General features: G+C 45.7%; 1 protein-coding gene and 1 non-coding gene across 7 annotated transcripts in view; both read left to right on the forward strand.

Moving 5' to 3' along the window:
- The window catches only part of SLC25A3 (solute carrier family 25 member 3), a 52,531-nt gene that overhangs the window by 36,401 nt on the left and 876 nt on the right, over nucleotides 1-15,254 (forward strand). For all 6 annotated transcript variants that reach the window (XM_085899629.1, XM_085899630.1, XM_085899627.1 and 3 more), the window contains exons 4-7: nucleotides 5-184; nucleotides 6,914-7,095; nucleotides 10,491-10,663; nucleotides 10,781-10,891. In XM_085899629.1, the coding sequence (XP_085755755.1) occupies nucleotides 5-184; nucleotides 6,914-7,095; nucleotides 10,491-10,663; nucleotides 10,781-10,891 (646 nt within the window). The remainder of the gene's footprint in view (nucleotides 1-4; nucleotides 185-6,913; nucleotides 7,096-10,490; nucleotides 10,664-10,780; nucleotides 10,892-15,254) is intronic.
- Nucleotides 7,374-7,633, forward strand: LOC147019273 (small nucleolar RNA SNORA53). The gene has a single exon (XR_015048995.1). It is a non-coding gene; the product is annotated as a small nucleolar RNA SNORA53 (small nucleolar RNA).

Below are 15,254 nucleotides of genomic sequence, written 5' to 3' on the forward strand. Positions count from 1 at the left end.
ATAGGTTGACCCGTTGAAGTACAAGAATATCTTCAATGGATTTTCTATCACGTTGAAAGAGGATGGAACACGAGGCCTTGCCAAAGGCTGGGCTCCCACCTTCTTCGGGTATTCCATGCAGGGTCTATGCAAGTTTGGCTTCTATGAGATATTCAAAAATGTCTACAGTTCCTTGCTTGGTGAGGTATGTTTGTCTTGTTTGATCTATTTCAGACTTTTTTCTTTTTTAATCTGTGAAAAACAATACGGTGGCTTCTCCAGATATGACTTCTGGTGACATGAATTTGACAACTCGTGATTTAATAATTGACACTGAATTTTATCGTACACAACATGTAATTATGTGATGGCGAGTTTGTGTAAAACAAACAAAACAAACCCACACCAGACTTTTTGTCTCCGCTGACGAAGTTGCCGGAGGCATGTTTTTGGGTTGTCCGTGCTAATTTTCTCTTAATTGTCTGCAACTGCTTATCCGATTGACAGAAAATTTTCACTGCAGGTGTGACGACTCATGTAGAATGTTTTAATAGATGTCAGAGGTCCCATTTTGGAAAAACAGGAAAAAAAACATTGGACCTCTATTTCTAAAACCACTCCATGGAAAAGTAATTGAAACTTGGCACATTTTATTATTTGTTTCCATTGTCAAGGCCCGTATGAGAGCTAACTGACAACGCACATCAAGGGGGGGTATGAGCCAGAAGGGGTGGGAGAGGGAAAGACAAAACAATGGGGAACGGAGACATTAGGAGATCTGTGGAAGGGAGAGGGATGGTACTCTCACTATGTCAAGTACTCTCCATGGGAAAGGAGTTGTTTTGGTTTTTTTCTGATAAAAGTGGCTTCATTATGACAACTAGCAGATACCCGTCTACAACGGGTATGGGGGACAGGATGGATCACAACACTCTGTTACGATAGTTTTCTTTTGGATATTTTGCACCGCATTTAACAGCTCGGTTCATAATGTTCGCGGCGTGTCTGGGTGCCCATGGTAGCGTTTGAGACCGGTCGCTTTAGATTGCTGACCTTGACACATCATGCCGGACGAGTAACACGAACGATTTGACATCTTCATCGTTTTCTATATTACCTCCATCAACAGATTAACAACATGGCAGTAGAAGTCGTAAATGCTGAGTTGAACAAACGTCCTGAACTCATGGACTTTGTTAAGTAAAGCACTTCGTCTGGGACCCGGCTGTTGGTTTGCTGCTGATTGTGATGTCATCGATTCCCTCTGAAAATTTTATCTATATTCAGTTTTTTGAATCCGCTATCACCTGCATAAATACATGGAACACATCATGTGAAGATTTCAGAAGTATGAACAGAATATGTTTGGAGAAAGGTGTGTTAGAAGTTCCAGGCTTACGCCCATTATATTGTGAATTTTCGCCCGTTCAGTGTGCGGGCGACCGCCTTTAGCTAAATTGCGGCCGTGTGCGCCCACCAAATGAGCAATCTAGTCGCAGCTTTTCGGATCAACGCCGAAACCCAGCTATGGGTGTTGTTAATTAACCACACCATAAACCAGCCAACTCTTCTGTCCATGTGCTACAGGGTCGATCGCCGAATTGTCGATGTACCTAATTATTCGCGCAGACAAATGCCGGGGATTTACACCTCAACGGAGCCTGCACGAAGCGAGCCGCTTTAAGCAGCTCGTTCCGTTTGCGATTGCTGAGCGGTTTTATATCGCCAAGCCCCGTAGGACCAGATGTACGGTTTATCGGCTATTAATCAGCCAGCTATTTATTCTGAATGCAATTATGGCAGGAAAGGACGCAACGAGCAGGTGACATTTCAACAATGGGGACATTTATATTTACACGTAAGCAATGCAATGAGTGGGGAAAGGGGACAAGACACGAGTAAAAACCTTCAGCCGATATCTATTTATTACGTACATGCACTTGCAACAATTCCACTTACGGACAAGGCGCCACAGACTTTCATGCCAGAAAAGAAAGATAGAACTGGGCTCGTAAGCCTTTAATGTTCCTCGGAGCTGGGATGACCGAAGGAGCTCTGTGAGGCCGTGCAGGTAACCTTTGTCGTCCTTGAGGCGACTCGATGGTCTTTTTGTTGGCGACCCTCTGCATGTCTCTGTTGTCAAAGCGGCAGATGTTGTAACGGCGGCTTGGTTGGTCCAGGACCTAGCAGCGCAGCCTGGTCGATCGGGCTTGGCCGACAACGCTTCAGAGGGGCGAACGGGCCTTGCTCTTTTAGAGTTTTATGCTCTTTAAGAGCCCGCTCACTCCTCAGCGTCGCTCGACCGACTCGGGGCCCAATCGCTCGGACCGTCACGGAGCTTGCTGGCGACTTCCCTCCGGCTGGCGACCTCAATCTGGCTGGTGACTTCGCTGCTGACTCCAACGGCCAACAACTTGGTGACTTGGCTGGCTCCAATGACGAACGAACTCCACTCCTCCGACCAACAGCAACTTCACTGGACTGACCAACTCGACTTTCTCCACCGACCAACTCCGCTCTCGGCGTCGAAACGCGCCTTTTATAGCCTGGAGGGGTGAGGCCGCTGTCGGGTTCGCCACCGGTAAGGTGGTGCTTGCCCCTTTCACCCTTGAACTTTCACCCCCGGCTGGCTCCGCTCCTTTCGTCGTTTTGATCCGTTTTGCAAGTCATGTGTGGCCGTGTTTGAAATCACTTTGCCGCTGTCGAGGATGCCATCGTGTTTGTTTGTGGAGATGTTGTTGTTGGTGAAAGATGGCGGCGCCGTGGAGATGCTGGTGAGGAGATGTTGGTGGTTGTGGCGAAGGTGGTGAGGAGATGATGGCGGTTGTGGAGAAGGTGGTGAGGAGATGATGGCGGTTGTGGAGAAGGTGGTGAGGAGATGATGGCGGTTGTGGAGAAGGTGGTGAGGAGATGATGGCGGTTGTGGAGAAGGTGGTGAGGAGATGATGGCGGTTGTGGAGAAGGTGGTGAGGAGATGATGGCGGTTGTGGAGAAGGTGGTGAGGAGATGATTGTTTAAAATAAAGATAGGAAAGAATCACACTACCTCAAAGGTTCACAGCCTGGCACACGAATAAATCCCGTTATACATCGATGGGGAAATCTAACCTGGACACACACTTATTGACATAACTGATCTTCGGGGAACCTGAATGGTGTTCTGTGAATTTCCACAACCGTAACTATATTGCTATGGCTGTGGAAATTCGCATTACACCATAAAGGGCCCGTAGGTGAGATATCTCTAAGTACATGTGTAGTTTGCCCAATCGCGTTTTATAGGGGGAATTTATGTGATCATTCGGGCTGCGATCCTTTGAGTTAGGCGTTTTTCTTTTTCTATCTTTTATTTCAAACGCACAACATTTCAACAACCACGCCATCCCCATCACAGCGCCAACCACACTGCAACCACGCCACCTCCACCATCTACGCTACCACATCTTCGCCACTCGCCATTCAACAGGCTCCGTGCGGTTACGATCTCCGCGGAGGAACAAACAAAAACCAACAAGGATGCTCGGTGGGCTTTTCCCGTCTGACTTTGGAGTGGAGGAAGAGCGATGCAGGTCAAAGGTCAGAGGTCATGTAAAGGTGGGGTCTCTTTTTGGGGGAATAATTCTCTGGCTCCAAGCCAAAAACTGACTCCCTCGGCCCCCGGACGGAGCGGGGTGGAGGGAAAGCGTGAGGGAACGCCCTTTTTCGGGAACCCTCTCGATAAAAGACGGACACGGGCGGGCGCAAGGAGCGCTTTTTCTTCCTCTTCGTCTTGGCTGGTGGTTCGGTTGGTTTTTGTGGAGAGTTGGTCTTCACGAAGAGGTCCTGTGCCCGCGCCTTGGCAAGCGGCCCTGTCACGAAGGCACGGACGGGAGACGCGGTGACGCCCGTTGCGAGGTGGACCTGTGCGTCCGGACGGGGTGTGCCGGAGAGGGTTCGCCGGCCGCGAGAGAGGTCGGGGCCGGGCGCGATTACGCTGACGGTCACGGGAGAGGGACTCACCAGCCAAAGGGAAGTCGTGACTTCTTTCTTCCTTTTCTTTGGGGTTTTTGTATGGATCTTGTGGCGCCGTGTCTCGTAAAGTAGAACTGTTTAAGTGTTGCCGTGTGTACGCGTATTCGGTTGTAGCTCTGCATCGTTTCTTTTGTTTTAATTGCTTTATGTGCATTTGATTGTGTATTGCTGTAAATACGTGCCTTACGTGCTTGTCTGTGTGTGCGAGTGAATAAAATGCTTGCTTGTTGAACTGTGCCCGTTTCGCTTTGTCTTTTCTCTATTGACCCTCCATCTTGCATCACGGAAAGGGATTCGTAGTGGGTGCAACATCCCAGTAATTAATCGGAACCGTCAAGGCCGACGATAACACCGCTCGGTTATCACTGTAGCACGGAACGGACCGCTTAAGCGGTTCGTGTCCGGAGTTTGCCTGTGGCGTGGTACGATCGCCCGGTCGACCATCCGCACAGGTACTTAGGTAGATCGAATTTGGCGAGCAACCCTATACTGCGCGGGTGGGCAATTGGCACGGTCGTGGTGGGGTTAAACCCCCACCCGTGACTAGCTTCCGGAGTTGTTCCGAGAGGGTCACGACAGAATTGTCCGTCCGGCGGGCGACGTGCCGCGATTCGAGTGACGCGGCCGTCCGCACGCCGGCGGGCGCGAATTCGCAACAATATTATGATTGCGTACATCAAATGCATTATCCGTTCAGTACGATAATTTGAGGGTCATATTGGGCTAAATTGCGTGTGTGATGATGGTGATGTCAAATAGTTCCCTTCTCGTTTTGTTATTTTTCGTGTAGTCATTTGTACTGTTCATGCTGTTATTAGTAAACATGTTTATCTGCTGTTTGTTGGTGCCCATTGCTCATTTTACTCGTGATCATGAGTTGCAAGGTGTCGTGTTTTCATTTGTACTGTTCATGCTGTTATTAGTAAACATGTTTGTTGGTGCCCATTGCTCATTTTACTTGTGATCATGAGTTGCAAGGTGACTGAGTAATACCATCGCCAAAAAGTCCAGAAAAGTGATGTCATTGAACAGAAAATGGAAATTGTCTTGCACGTGGTGAATGCGCATCTTCAGTCGGTAGGCTTTATGGTGTTAACAATTATACGAATTAAAAAGAATGAAGCGGTTATCGCTCTTGCAGGCTGGTCTTGTAGGTTCTACACCAAGAAGTGCTAAAATTGCATGAGATGATCACAAAAAACTTGGAGAATCACCTAAGCATGTGGATTGAGGACCAAACGCAGAAAAGATTGCCTCAAGTGGTCCATTAATACGTGAAAAGCCTAAGCGGATTTACAACCATCTGGTGAACCGTGGTGATGGTGATTCAGAAAGCAAAAGATTCAAGGAAAGCAGTGGCTGGTTTGACAAGTTCAAGAGGCGTTACTCTGCACCATGTGAACTTGGGACGCTGCCTCTGCTGACCATCAAGCTGCTGCCGATTTCCCTGCTGAGCTCAAGAAGATTACAGAGATGTGATATCTGCCTGAGTAAGTGTTTCAAGCTGATGAGACTGCTTTGTTCCACAAAAGGATCTTGAGCCTGACCTTTGTCTCAAAGGATGAGCATGTTGCTCCTGGGTTTAAGGCAGCCAAAGATAGGCTTGCACTCCTCTGTTCAAACGCTTCTCGAGACTGGTGAAGCCTATGCTCCTGTATGGCTCCACGAACCCATTAGCACTTTAAAAGCAGAACAAGGACCACCTGCCTGTACTTTGGAGATCCAACCCCAAGGCCTGGGCTACTGCAGCCTTGTTCTTGGACTGGTTCAACCATAGTTTTATCCATGAGGTGAGAACATCTAAGAACCTGGCCTTCAAAGTGCTGCTGATTCTTGATAATGCGCCTGGGCACCCAGAAGCACTACAGTTGGAGCACCCTCACATTTAGGTCGTGTTTCTGCTACCCAACACCACCTCCATGTTCCAGCCTCTTGACCAAGGTGTTATCGCCACCTTCAAGCATTACTCCACCTGGCAAACATTCTGCAACAACAATGCTGGAAGAGGTTCACCATTGCAGCTGCCATCACTTTGATCAAGTAATCCCTGGACTAGCTGAACCAATCAACTCTTAATGCCTGCTGGAAAAAGCTGTAGACAGGCTTCCCCACAGTGGAAACAAGTGGAGGAGGAGCTCATTGTGAAGTTGACACGTAATGTATGTGGTGAAGGGTTCGACGACAGTCAAGTGAGGTGATGGACTCTCCCACAGAGGAAGGAAGCGGAACAGGACAATGACAAGGTCGAGCGGCCGCAGCTCACAGCTTCTGGTGTAAGCAAGCTCCTGCTTGCTGCAAGAAACCCCTCCAACCTGGTGGTTGAGTTGGACCCATTGAAGAATCGTAGCTTGCGGTTGAAAAGGGGGCTGGGGAGCATCGTGGAGCCTGACCGGGAGGTACAGAACGACCTCCAATGAAAAATGATGTCGCCAACCATAAGCTTTCTGAAAAGAAAAAAAAAAAAAACCAACCGTAAACAACATTTTTTTTTTTTAAATGTTGTTTATTAATGACTCATTCACAAAGCTTCGTCCCCTAACCCCGTTTTCCCCATAAGCCCTTCAGTTTAATCTACACCAATTCCTTATACACGCCACTTTCCTGGAACATAACCTGAGCATGTATGGAGGCTTGACTGTAATAGATCTTCAACCCTGTTGATCTGGGCAAACACACAGTAAGATTTTGTTTGTGATGGAAAAGGATTAATGTTGGGTGATGTGGTGTACTCCGTTTGTCCATGTCTGTCTAGTTGTAAGCAGGATATCTCAAAGTTTTGGACGAAACTTAGTGGGCAAATTGAGTGTGTGACGAGGACGAATTTATTTGATTTTTAGCTGAACTTAAAGTTATTTTTCTGAAGGCTGCTTGATGTCTGACATCTTCGGTGTATTTGTTAACAAAGCTTTTTGTTACTCTGGCAGGAGAAGACGTACGTCTGGCGCACATCTCTGTACCTAGCGGCCTCTGCTAGTGCTGAGTTCTTTGCAGACATTGCACTCGCTCCGATGGAGGCATGCAAGGTTCGCATGCAGACACAGCCTGGCTTTGCCAACACACTGCGTGAGGCCGCACCGAAGATGTATGCACAGGAAGGCGTTTGGGCGTAAGTACGGTACATGTACTCTTGTATGTTATAAATGTATATATTACTGTGTGTGTACGTGTACCCGGAATACAGTCAAAACGGTACACGATTGCACAAAAATTTTAGGGCCACCTTACTCGCCATTCTCCTGCGGAGCTATCTTTGTTTTCTTGAAATGATTTTTTTTTTTTTACCAACGGGTTCACGAGTTGTCTTGGGTCCCATAAAGCTTAAGCTCAAAAATACATGCTTGTTCATCCTCACTCGTGCAATTGGTTGTATTGTAGACAATTCTTTACACGCTCCCTTAGATCCACTTCTGGGGCATGTCACATTTCACTTCCTGGACTGTTTGGTCTTGTCCTTAGAGTCCATTGAAAGGGAAATATCTCATTGAGATGGGATGCCCAGCAACTTTGGTTGTACTGTCGGAAGTGCTTGAGTCATTGGCGTGTCAGAGCATTATACCTGTGTGTTGGGCCAATTGCCCCACTAGACGTGCCCAGTTGCAGCTGGACGCATTTTGCTAGTGGGGCTGGCGCGGGGCACGGACATTCATTGAAAACTGCTCATTCTTTTTACCCTTTCCTTCAATTGAGCAAATGGATTCCATATACACATGGTGGTTGTGGGTAATGGTTGACTGAACTTGTGGTTTGCTGGGTTGTTCTACAGGTACAACATTGTATGTTCGTTGCACTTGATAATACTTTGGTTCTCCAGACTTTTTTTTTTTTTGCTCGACTCATTTGTTTGTACTCGCACGGATTATTTTATTGGCATCCTCCAAACTACATGTGCTTTTGTATTTGCACAACTGAGGGAGGGTTGAGGGTTATGGTGGTGAGGTTTACTTGCAAACCATGATACGCCTTTATCGGTCAATATAATGTATATTTCCCCATTTTGATTGTAGGGATGGCCCACGCATTGATTTTTGGCTCTGCCTGAGAAACACCTGGGTGGCAGTTTATAGCTTGGCCGATATTCACCTCGGAGGCTCGGTAATGTGGAGGCGAGTGTGTATACCTCAACGCTATTAGTCGGGCAATGTGGTCAAATGCATGACCTTCATAACCTCCATCCACAGGTTACTGGAAGTGCATCATATCCTTTCAATTGTTACCTCTGCCACCGAAGGTGAAGGAGGTTGTTTTCACCAATTTCGGTCTTTTTCTGTCTCTCTCTGTCTGTAAGATGGGGGTTATTTGTAAGATGTCTTTATTTATATATTGACTGCTTTTGACGTTTGCACGTGGTACATGCTTGATAGCCTCATTGGTATGCATTGCTGTCTACTCTATCGCTGGTGATTCGCCAACAAGTGATTAAACCGGTCCGATAGCTATGGGGAGTATATAGCATTGGGATTGTCGTGTGTACGATGTGTGAACGTCTTTATAGTTGAGGAACTCTGAGAAGGGTTCGAAACAGCATTTCGCATTTACCTTGCGTAAGTCTTCTTTGGTTGCTACTTTGGCTGGAGGAGCATGGGAGGGCTCAATTTATATAATCTGAGTCACCTTGGTGTAGGTGAGAGTTGATTGGCTGTTCCCTCCATTCACAGGTGAGAGATTTAGATGGGTCGATATGTATGTATGTATATATATATATAGTGTTACGATTCTCGGAACCATATGCATACAACATACAGGTATCCCAAGTCAGTTATTCCATTAGTATACGTGCAGATAGATCCCTTTCTTGTGTGTCGTGGGAAAACACGGGGGGTGCGTTGCGATGGGCTTTCAGTTAGGTTAATAAATCATTTTCTCCCTTTATTTTATTTCCCCTTTTATTTTAACCACGGTACCTTCATCTCACTTGCCTCACACCCTCGCCTCGCTTACCACAGCGTGACGATCACCTACCCAGAGACTCGTTTTTCTGAGTCAGAATCCTGACGTTCGCTGTGGCAGTTCCACCTTCCCAAACCCAGGCACGTGGTGTGGGCCGGCCTCTGGCGATACCCCGCCCAGGAAGGCGGACCGCATGAAGGCCTGGTCCAATCGGGATGAGCGATGACGTTGGCTTCGCTCCGTGATCTATCCGTGACCGTAAATCGGCTCCGTAAATCCGTGACCCGCGAGCTCCGTGATCTATAAAATACAAAGCAATCCTCAGAGTAGAGTTGTATGGGATGAAAAGGAGTTCGTTGGAGTAGGAGAAGGATTGGAAGGTTGCAGTTGACGGGGTCGTTGTGAAGGTGTTCCGCTGCTTGGCTCTGACCATGTCCCTCCTCGACGGCCCGACTGCTGGTCCACGCACACCAGACCTCGACCGGGTTTCTTGCCTGGTCCTGTCGACTGCTCCATTTCTCGCCTCGGACTCCGTTCTCTCCACTCAAGCTCCTTGACGGACACTATCTCCACATGTGCGGCTGTGGACAAACTACACAACCTTTGTCTGGTGCCACACCACGGAGCATACCTTTCCCCAGAACGCTCAGGTACTCTAAACTGTGACTTCAACTCCCTCCCACCCTGGCTACAAAAGGTCCCCTTTTCTTTTCATTGGGTTTATTTTGTCTGAGTGGTGCCTGTCCATTAGAAAAGCCTGTTTAAGACCTTTATTGTTGTAATTGTTGCTTTTTTTTTTTTTTTTAGTCTCGCGTTAAGTCTGCTCTGTCCGCTTTTGTAAGTTGCTTGTAAATTGTCGCACCACACCTCTCTAATCTTCCCCTGCATAACACACCCAATAAACCTTTTTCCTGTGCCGCATGCTTTTCCCCAGTTTAGTGTAAATAAATAATTGTAGAAATGTTCCCAGCTCGCCTTTGTCTTTTCCTCCATTGGTGCAGCATGGTTCGAATCTAAGTTTAGCCGGGTCTTTATTCCCGATAATCCGTTCCTTCGAGCCGGTGCGTCCTGGGCAGTGCCGCTCGACTGCATCCGATCCGGAGAGGTAGTTGGTAGAATGATCCGGTTTGGGCAAGGAGTACCGAGGGCGTGGTTCCCTGGTAGTTGAAATCGTGTGGTTAATAAGGTAACTTTGTTCTCGACAGGAGGACCCTACGCCACGCGGTTGAGGTATTGGCGTCCACGGTCAGTTAAGCGACCCGCCGCGTCACGGAATTATCCCTGAGCAACTGCCTACAATTCTGGGGAGTCTGGTGGGAAACGACGTAAATTCCCCCAGAGTGGTCGTTCTCTCCGCCAGACCCTGGCCTGCTACAATGTGTGTGTGTGTGTGTGTGTGTCTGTGTGTGTGTGTGTGTGTGTCTGTGTGTATAAATTTCCAACACTCCATTGATGATCTGAGCATGGGAACTGACTGCAATGTTTGAATGATGTCTAGCATTCTGTTTTCTGCTCACTTGCCATTCTTCCTTTCATGACCTTCCAGGTTGTAACTTTGCTGTTTTGCATTTACTGATTATTTTGTTCCCCACTATTCCTTCTGCACTTGCACAGGTTTTACAAAGGGGTTGCACCTCTTTGGATGCGACAAATTCCTTACACCATGATGAAGTTTGCCTGCTTTGAGCGAACGGTTGAGGCACTGTACTTGTATGTTGTGCCCAAGCCACGTAGCGACTGCTCTAAACCTGAACAGCTGGTTGTCACCTTTGTTGCTGGTTACATTGGTAGGTTTAATACTTAACTTGTTTGGTTCCCCTCACCCCCCCCACCCCCACCCTTTTCCTTTTCCTTTTCCCATAACCACAAACATTTCAATTGCTTCATTGTGTGTGCGTGTGCAGCGGGTGTATTTTGTGCCATCGTGTCTCACCCTCCGGACACTGTGGTTTCTGTACTCAACACTGAAAAGGGAAGCTCTGCTCTGCAAGTACTCAAGCGGCTTGGCATGAAAGGTCGGTCTCTTTATTATTTGGGTTGGTTTGGGGGTGGGGTGTCTGTCCTTGAAACGTTGTTGAACCGATTGTCAATTTATGCGCCAAAAAGTGTGCAGACAATATATTCCAAAAACATTGCAAGAATGTGGACAAACATTTGCAGCAAAAATCTCGACACTAACCGTGCCCCATGGTATGGCCTCGGTCATGGAAAACCCTCACATTTCAAGCAAATGGGGAATGATATCTAATCCGATATAAATGGCAGTCCGTTTGTCTGTCTGTCTGTCTGTCTGTCTGTTTGTAACCAATAAGCTCCTAGACCAGTGAACTGATCTTGATGAAACTTTACATGCATATAGACCTAACATTCAGCTCCAGGATGCGCTAAGTGGCTTTCCATAAAAATGAAAAAAAATCGATAAAAAAAATAAAATTTCCATTAAAAAAAAAAATGGCGTTCGAATAGTGCGCCGGCGTATTAATCGTAACAAAAGGCTTCATGGTTAAAAACGCGAGGGTTTTTTGAAATACAAAATGTTCCTATTCGTTGACTTTTTAAACATACACATTCTCCTCCTGTTTGAATTCTTGAACTGCATGGCAACAGCGAACTGCTGAGAGAGTGAGTGAGTGAGTGAGTGAGAATGAGAATGAGAATGAGAATCTTACTGCTGATAGATCTGCTCATAAACGAGCCAGGCAAGCAGAGTCTGCTGCAGAGAGAGAGCGTCGCCTAACTGCAAATAGAGCGTCACACCGGGCGAGAGAAGCACAAAACTCACCTTCCAGCTTTCTAGGTCCGGGTTTTGGCAGGACATCAAGGACAGTTTCCACTGCTGCTAAAAACATTGAGTAGCTCAAGGCCGCCTTCAACTATGACCTCTCTGAGGATTACGGCAGCATAAAGCCTTCCTTCCATAAATCTGAGGAATAAAAGAAGCCTTCCTAATTTTCTCCATACAACTAATGCCTCAGTCTAACTAGCGTATGGAAGATAGGGCAAATTTCCCGGGTATTACCGGGTACTTCAGCTAGTAGTCTATATTTATCAATGCAACATGAAAATGGGGTTCAATGCGAATGTATTGATGGATGTCTCTGCCTGCATTTAGATGCCAACCCACTTGTATTTAATCGTGATGGTCACATGAAAAGGTCAAGGTCATGTGAGACAAATGAGAGAAGAGTAGAGAAGACTTACAGATGCTTTCAACCAGTTGTCTGCAAAATTATTTTTCAAAACTCACCTGATCATTGACCTCTTGAACCCAAAATTGAATTGGTTCATCTTTATATTGCAGTCCATATGTGTGCCAAGTTTGATTAAAATTCTTTGTTTGTTCACAAGTTAAGTTAACCCCAAAAAACTTGAGCGAAGTCTATGGTGGGCCATCGAATATCCCCATGCTTCCCACATGCCTCCACCCCATGGGGTATGAATCGGGACTCGACTCCAAAAATCATTAAATACATTACTTCACGTCCCCGTCCCCCCCATTCGAGCGATGTGAACACTGGCTGATGTTGAGCAAAGGGTGTGGCTAGTTTTGCCAACTTTAAAGAAATTGAAGTCCTGTTCCTGTGTTAATGTAGGCTTTTCAAATCAAAAAATATACTATCCCATGTGTAACTCCTTGTGAACCTTCTTCCCATCACCACAGCTTATGCGGACACCATACACATCAAACAAATCTCCTTGCAGATGACAATGCTTGAATTTATTTGGAGCGGTTGCGCCTGAGTCGAGAATACACTTTGTATTCAGAAACGAGATTGAGATCATGCCGGTCATCAACACAATCGACCAATTTAATCTTCCGGGGATTCCAAACCAAGATTGTGTGAACCGAGCATGGAAACGATGTGTTCAGAAAGATAATGATTTATTGCACACAACAAATAGAAATCCTGGCATGAGATGATGTAATTAGAACACTTGTAATTTAAACTTGTTCGAAATAAAACTGCCCCCTTCCGTGCCGCAGCCACAAGGGAAACCGGGCAAGTGGGAGGTTATGAATAACCAGGACCTCACGAGTCTGACAGCTTGTGGACCATTAGGTTGCACAGTCCAGACTACAGGACAAGTAGCACCAAGCACATGACAACAGAGTGATGGCACAGAGCAAGCTGCAGGGACTTGACTCGTGCCACCTGCCCCAAAACCAACAAGAATTAAGCTCGAGCTGAATAGAAAGGTGAACTGGAGCATGGAGAAGAACATTCTCCACTGGAAAGAGCATTCTATGCACGAGGTGTGGGGGCTTGTCGGGAAAGGGATACCATTTCATGGACAACCTGAAGACAAAATTTTTTTTACAAACTCGTCTTCTTGGCTTTTCGCAAATTTAGCCCAGACTCCATTGGAGGCCGATGTGCATTCCGCGGTAGCCATTCTAGTGGCGCAAGCATTTTTCTTGGAATCACGGGGGAACAAAGATGTCACAAACCTTCCACTTGGTCCTCAAAACCTGATCCTACACCAAAATGGTAATGGATACATTATCCTTGGAAGACTTCATTCTACATTTTGAAACCTGCAAATGAAGGTGACCTCATAGGATCCATTCGGATCCAACATTCAGCCGGGCATCCGGTGAACAGAGCTGAAGGTCGAGAGAGATCGACGGTGCTCCTGCTTGGCATACTTAATTTTTTTTTACCCTGAAAGTGGCACTGTAGATCGGCCTGCATCCTGACAGTCATTGAGAATGTGTGGCAGCACCAGGTGGCCATTCAAGACTTTCCACATGTATGGGCCTCAGCCCATCATGACCCTCTGTAGCAAGCCATCCTGGTGCACTTTCTTTTTTTTTTTTTCTTCTTTTTTTGGGGATCCAATGTCATCTGCATTTAACTGGTCACTGAGTTCCAGATGTGGGGAAACATGGAAGCCATGCTATATTTTGGACAGCATTGTCACTCCAGCAATGGACAACTTATCCTTATCCACATGCATGCAATACATGTCCAACAAATTGGCACTTAGAGCGTTTACCTCTGCCGGGCTGAATAGTTTCGGTTTTGTATCCCATTGATAGGCCAGATCTGGATCCGGACCGGAACCAAAATCAAATCTGCTTGCTCTCGTCACCTACCCAACTCATCCAACTTTTTGAAATATCATGCTATGTATTGTTTTTGGTCCCATCTCTCAATAGCGAATCACTTGAAATTATCGTATCCAGATCTTAATATTCACCAAAATTGAATCGATTTTTCTTCGTCCTCACGCACCGAACCTGTCCAAATTTTTGACTGAATCCGTCCAACTTTTTGAGATCCTGCTTGTACAAAAAACAAATATGCAGGGGCTGAAAACATAAGCTCCTTCGGTGGCGAAGGTAAAAGGTTTTAACTGATTCCCGTAAGGTTGAGGCCTTGTCTAGTCATTCCCCACTCCATACCCCATTGATGTAACAATACCATTTGCAATGACAGTTCCTAGAACACCTCACTCCATCGTTTTGAGAAACAGGAAATGGGAAGGGTCTTTAAAGCTCTTGCTTTGTGTTTCCGAACACAATATATATATATATATATATATATATATATATATATATATATATATATATATATATATATATATATATATATATATATATATATATATATATATATATATATATATATTTATTTATTTTGATCCGCTATTTTATCTAAAGCTCTATAATCCCCAGAGGCAAGCGATAGCAGAAAATTTGATTGGTCGAGATGAAATATTTTGCAAAACTAGAATTTTTGAAGTGCCAAGAAGGTAATTTCTGTTTGACAGTGTTCAAGTATACAATTAAATTTTAATAAAGTCTTAAAGGCTGTGGAGTTTTTTTTTTATTTTTTATTTTTATTTTTTTTAAACAAATGTCTTTTACACCACCTTATTTGACAAGCTAAATTGGCTGTGTTCCTGTTTTTTGTCCTTTATGATGTCCTGAAAACAGTTTCCCTGTTTGGAATGATTTTCGATCTTGTTTGGCTGTGCCAGACTGACATTTACAATAAATAAAATTGCCTTGCTACTTTGTGTGCGTGTGGTCAGGTAGAGATTCCTTACAATTTGCCAAAGTACTGCTAAACTGGAGGTTCTTCTTCCCATTCGTTTTCTGCAGTGTTCAAAATGGATAAATTGAAATCGTGTGGTTCCTCGATCATTGACTGCCGTCTTTAGATGGTCAGTGATTGTTTAGCTTCACGCGTGGGGTAATTGATGCAGACGGCTGAAGTCTATCTGCATAGCATTGTGCCTGGAATAAAGGCAAGTGAATATGACTCAGTGGATTGTGGGTAGCAAAGTTTTGTGTTGCTGAGTATAGCCAAAGGAAGCAGAATTCTATCCTGCTAAACAGGTGGATGCAGACTTTATGTTCTTTAATTTGAT

The sequence above is a fragment of the Eptatretus burgeri genome, chromosome 10 (genome assembly GCF_056783735.1).
Source record: "Eptatretus burgeri isolate ZD-2024b chromosome 10, Ebu_testis_v1, whole genome shotgun sequence".
In the NCBI taxonomy this organism is placed as follows: Eukaryota; Metazoa; Chordata; class Myxini; order Myxiniformes; family Myxinidae; genus Eptatretus; species Eptatretus burgeri.